Raw genomic sequence first — 6000 nt, 5'->3', positions numbered from 1 at the left:
ACTAGTTTTCTCAATATACCTTTTTGTAGATAGTGGTGTGTATATACACGAACACACATAAAAAAACATAGTGGAGAGACCCATACCAGAATACCAATGATTCCTTGTGCTCTTTCTGTTTTCCAGATTTTCTTAACACACGTCATTTTTCTAATTAGGAAACTAATATACTTAAAATGCTGCCTCAGGGCTTCCCTGGTGGCGCAGTGGTTGGGAGTCTGCCTGCCAATGCAGGGGACACGGGTTCGCACCCTGGTCTGGGAAGATCCCACATGCCGAGGAGCAGCTGGACCCGTGAGCCACAGCTGCTGAGCCTGCGCGTCTGGAGCCTGTGCTCCGCAACAAGAGGGGCCGCGATAGTGAGAGGCCCGCGCACCGCGATGAAAGAGTGGCCCCCGCTTGCCGCAACTGGAGAAAGCCCTAGCACAGAAACGAAGACCCAACATAGCAATCAATCAATCAATCAATCAATAAAATCTTTAAAAAAAAAAAAAAAAAAAATGCTGCCTCAAATGACGGCTGTAGGTAGCAAAAAGAAAGTGGCTCAGCAGCTCTATTTACAATAGCCAGGACATGGAAGCAACCTAAGTGTCCAATGACAGATGAATGGATAAAGAAGATGTGGCACATATATACAATGGAATATTACTCAGTCATAAAAAGAAACGAAATTGAGTTATTTGTAGTGAGGTGGATGGACCTAGAGTCTGTCATATAGAGTGAAGTAAGTCAGAAAGAGAAAAACAAATACCGTATGCTAATGCATATATATGGAATCTAAAAAAAAAAATGGTCTGAACAACCTAGGGGCAGGACAGGAATAAAGACGGAGAGGTAGAGAATGGACCTGAGGACACGGGGAAGAGGAAGGGTAAGCTGGGACAAAGTGAGAGAGTGGCATGGACATATACACACTACCAAATGTAAAACCGCTAGCTAGTGGGAAGCAGCCGCATAGCACAGGGAGATCAGCTTGGTGCTCTGTGACCACCTAAAGGGGTGGGATAGGGAGGGTGGGAGGGAGGGAGATGCAAGAGGGAAGAGATATGGGGATATATGTATATGCATAGCTGATTCACTTTGTTATACAGCAGAAACTAACACACCATTGTAAAGCAACTATACTCCAATAAAGATGTTAAAAAAAAAAAAAGTGGCTCAGAAAGAGTAAAGGGAGATTTTACGAGGGGAGATGGCAGGCTGTACACTTGACCACGGCTCTCCGTTATCTAGAATCCATAAGACCAGGAAGCTAAATGGCATTCTTATTGTTCTATTTTATTAAAACAAAGAAAAATGACAGATCCACAGGTTATTTTTATACACACACATACATTCACACACACATACACACATTCCTGAATAAACTCTTTTACTCATATTCGGGAACCCGCCATTCTGCCAAGTTCTTGGCAGGTCATAGGCCACCCTGCAACCCAGTGATTAGACCGGCGGAGATGGAGTTTATTGGGCTGTTCTCTTGGTTCACGCGACCAAGGTGGGGTAAAGCTGACAGGGTAAGAGAAGGGGGTGGGGAAAGTCACAACAGCGTTCTATGCAGGCGCTCAGATAAACAACATCACAACAGCTACAACAATGAAAATCTTTATGCATATATCTTTGTAATCAGTACAGTTCTTCAGAACAAGAGAGACTGATAAAGGGAATACAATATTCCAAACAGTTACAGCCCCATAGGTTGACATTACAAACTAGGTTTAAATTATCTGGAGGCTTTTGTAAGAGAACTGAGGTGCAGAGACATCAGGAGTCGGCTCCGGCCTAAGTGCTGATGGGGTACAGACATATCTAAAAATAAAGAAATCGCTACTTGGTAAGTACTTCTGGTGCTGGCATACAGTGTCCAATACAAAGAAGATAAAAGTCCATACTGGTCTCTTCGTACATGCTGTGTGCTACAGGCTACTGCAGATTCTTTATTTTCTAAAGTAGGCAAAGCTCACAAGTTGACCGATACACATGGCGATTACATGGTACAATGCATGCACTTTAACAGGACACAGTGCTTTAGCAGGAATCTGTCAGGTTTTGAAATCCTGATGAGGTCATTTTTACCTCAAAGGACTATTATCCTTTCAGTAGTTTATTCATTCATTCAACAAATACTTATCCCAAACCGTGTGCCATCGCATCCATTCTTTTCTCAGGAAGACCAACCCCAGGAAACAGGTACAGCATGCGCTACTAACCCTAAGACAGGTGGCAGACAGCGATGGCACAAGCCTAAGAACTGCAGTAAGTGCCCTCCACCCCATTACCCACCTCCCCAAACCCAGACCCTCCGGGAGCTGGGAGCTGACTCAAGAGAGAAAAGAAAAATTCTCTATTCAAGTCAGACATCCCTCAAGGGGAACACGACTATTCTGACTCACTTGAGAAGGGGGAGGAGAAAAGAATATAAGGTGGAATGTAAAGTTCAGCAGATGGAAGAAAATCGAATCACTGGCTTAACTTTGGAAAATGCAGTGGGTCTCGTCCTGGGGGTGGTATGCAAAGTAATCCCGACTCTCCACCTACACCCTTCCCAAGACACAGGCTGTGGGAGTGGCTGCTTTTTAAGAAGCTGCAGGCTAACTTCAGATGGCACAGAATTCTCCTGCAAGACCAAAACTGCAATAACTTATTAGTCATATTTTCCATCTTCAGTTCTTGGAGGGTAAAAATACCACAAAAGGGATAACTCTTCTCACTGTATATATCATTCCTGTGTTTTCTGTGCAAGAAAGCCCACACAACCATATTCTCTATTTTATTATAAAAATTAGTGCCTCTCATAGTAAAAACTCTTTCTAAAACTATAGCTTTGGTTTCAGAATTAGCAATCCAATTAGCTCAAATGAATACTGACTGCATCATCAAAATGCCGGCAAGCCTAGCCGAGGTCTTCCAGGGAACGAGGATAAAAATGCCAAGTCTATCTTCTAATGTTGGTGGGAGAAGGGGATTGAGGAGTGAGCCTTTTGTCCAGCCAAAATGACAGCTGCATGAAGCATTTTTAAAATGAACTACCTTTTTGGATAAGAACGTCAAAGCTGGTTTTATGAAACGCCATCACAGGACTCTGTACCATCTGGAGAAATGTCCTTTGAGTCAGGAGGGAGTGCAGTGAATAGCTTCCCAGTCTTGGTTTCTAGAACCTATGTAGCCAATGCATCTGGGTACAAGGAGCATAAAACCCACCTATTGCACTGGAGGCAATGTGGCTGAGTCACATTGAGTACCGGGAGTATTTACCTTGAGTATCTGAAGTACTACTTCACCTCTGTGTGGCTCAGAGTTCCCATCTGCATGGTGGAGATAACAGGTGCTGTCTCTGGAATGGGTGAGACAGAGCTAGAAAGCACTGGGGCCTTCTCCAGGGAAAGGCAGTGTTCAAGTAAGAAAGTACTCAACAAAGTACTCCCACCCAAAAAAAAAGCACAAAATTCAAGTAACAGAGTTGCAGGTGCAATGTTCTGGCTTTTGAGCAGAGGCTTCTCGCATCTGCAGTGGAGAGCTGGTAGGTAAATGAGCTGCTTGGTGGAGGCCGGACAAGCTCTGTGTAGAGCCCATTGGTCATCCCACCACTGAGGACCAAAACTCTCCTTAAGAGGCGACCATGAAGCTCGAGGAAAGCTCAGTGGAATCAGCGAGCTGTTGAGAGCAACTGCTTAATGCATAACCCATTTGTGTCCTCTGCAGAAGATCTTCCAGCTGATGATCAAGCTACATTTCAACAGATAAAGGTTTTCTTCCTTTTGCAGGTAGAAATAGAAAGTGAAAGAAAGGCTATCTAGATTTTTCTCCTGCATTTTAGCACAAGAATAAAAACCAGTTTTGAGACAGGCTGAAAGAAACTACTGAAGGAAAACTCACACATACAAGCATTCCCCCCAGCGGGGCATGAAGAGGGAAATTGGGAAGTTCTTTGCAACTAAGAAACTTACTTTCTTTTTACAGTTTCTGTTCTAGCAAGCTACTGTGTGCATGCTTGAGTATTAACAACACCCAGAGAACTGGAAGGTTGGGTGGGGGGTTGTCACAGGCACCCTGAAGGCCCTCAGAACAGGAGGAAGGAAGAGGGGTTAACAGCCTAGATGCAAAGTCTTTTCTAAACAGCTCACAATGAAAAGTTGGGAAAACGTCACACTTTAAAACCACAATATTTATTTTGCCACAAGAACCCACGGTATCGATGATCGGAAGACATCCCTATTCTAGCACCCATTATAAAATTTCCAATTCCCATTTTTATGGACCGTTGCTCATCTCTGAACCTCTCTTCGTTTTCAATGGACAACTGAAGCTCTCTTGGAGCCATCCGGCTGGAACCCTTCTGCCACTATGAAGAGGGGAATGTGGATACACAGTTGCTGAGAGATGTCACCGTTTCTTAGTACCGCTGTTTCCACCGCTGGACTTGCTGAAGCTCCTGCTCATGTAAGGAAAGTGCACAGTTGGGGTTCTTTCTGTAGGACCATATAATCCCAAATTCCTGGCAGCGGCTGACTTCCGCAGTGGCTTGACGCTGGGAAAGGGGCTAAAGATGGGAGTTTTCGGGTGGCTGCCTTGGGGAGACTTGCCAGGGGCCTTGTTTCCTCCGGGTGCATCTGGCGGCTCCGGGATGTGCTGCTGGCAGGGCAGGTGCACCTTGGGCTCAGTTTCAGCAGCAGCAGCCCTTGGGTTCAGTTCCAAGGCTTCTAACTTCACCTGGACCACAGACACATCGGCATCAGCGTCCTCAAACAGCGGCTCTGGAGACTGCCCTTCGATGGTCCTCCCAGTGCCGCCATTGGAGCTGCCACCTTCCCTTTGAGCTGCCCCCGCACAATCGGAGGAAAATGCCTGCACTGCCCCCAGGTTGTGAGTCTTGCAGCCCTCATTCTGCTCTTCTATCAGCCCGACGGTGTCCCCACAGCCCAGCTGACTCCTGGTCCTCGCCGTGTTCTTTTTGTGGACCCGGATGTGAGTTCGCCATGGAGAATTGAGCTTGGTCCTAAGGTCTTCATAGGGGACAGGAGATATTTTGCCTCCTGTGTGACCAGGGATGTGGATGACAGCATTCTTGGCAGCTCTGTTTGACGTTTTCATCTTCTTTCCTAAAAGAAGGTGGTTTATAACTGGAGAGTTGTTTACCTGAGATGGGAGAATGCTGGTCACTGGCCCTTTGTCTGAAAGAAATGTTGAAAGGTCGTGTGAAAGGTACCACAGAGAAAGACATCCATCACAGCACAGGAGTCACACACAGGTTGTCCCCGGACCCTGCCCACATATTTCCCAGCTCTTGGCAGAGTCATGCAACTGAAGGCAGCAGAAACTGAATTCGATCCTAGAGCCTGGGGTACGGATTCCCTCCTCTTCAAAGAGGAGGAGACAAGGGGCTGAGGATACAAAAAGGAACAGACTCTGACCCCTTGTTACTAATTAGAGCCCAGCCTCCCTCATGTTTTTTACAGAGAGCCTTGTGCCTGAGAAGCAACCTCAGAGGTCTTGTATCTAGGAAATTTGAAGATTTTTTTTTTTAAATAACAGATCAAACACTATGACCATATAGATTACCAGCTGTCAGCTTCTGAGAGGTAGGAAAACAACACACTGCATATTACTGAGAGACAGCAGAATGAGAGAAGTGATAAGAAGGTGGTAAAAATGCAGTGACATCACAGCTATCCAGTGCCTGGCCCTAGTTCCACTCCTGTGTCCTCAATTGACTTTGAAAGCAAATTGAAAACAGGAAAGCACCAAAAGCTGTGTTCTCCTGGAAGGCACTGTTAACAGTATTACTATCCTCATCCTGTGGCTATGACCGAGCCCCTATTTCCAATGAAGCTTCAACACTCACGGCCCCAGGGATGACAGCTGCAGGCAGAAGTATCAAGAGAAGACCCCGCTGTCTTTGTGCGAACAGCCTTCCTCCTGACATCTAGGTCACGTGGCTGAACTCCCGTCTGTGCTTCTCGACTGCTCCTATCCATCTACCTCTGGTCACAGTCCCATCTT

The 6000-nt window shown here is 45.9% G+C and overlaps 1 protein-coding gene across 3 annotated transcripts in view; it reads right to left on the bottom strand.

Annotated features, from left to right (window-relative positions):
* Window positions 1-1621: 1621 nt before the first annotated feature.
* Window positions 1622-6000, bottom strand: part of TBC1D30 (TBC1 domain family member 30) — an 88715-nt gene continuing 84336 nt past the window's right edge. For 2 of the 3 annotated variants that reach the window (XM_036867391.1, XM_036867392.1), the window contains one exon: window positions 1622-5171. In XM_036867391.1, coding sequence (XP_036723286.1) covers window positions 4384-5171 — 788 coding nt within the window. In that variant the 3' untranslated portion in view covers window positions 1622-4383. The remainder of the gene's footprint in view (window positions 5172-6000) is intronic. The other variant, XM_036867393.1, reaches the window with a different exon arrangement.

This window comes from Balaenoptera musculus, chromosome 10, assembly GCF_009873245.2.
Source record: "Balaenoptera musculus isolate JJ_BM4_2016_0621 chromosome 10, mBalMus1.pri.v3, whole genome shotgun sequence".
NCBI lineage: Eukaryota > Metazoa > Chordata > Mammalia > Artiodactyla > Balaenopteridae > Balaenoptera > Balaenoptera musculus.
The sequence above is the reverse complement of the archived record's forward strand: the minus strand, read 5'-3'. Positions and strand labels throughout refer to the sequence as shown.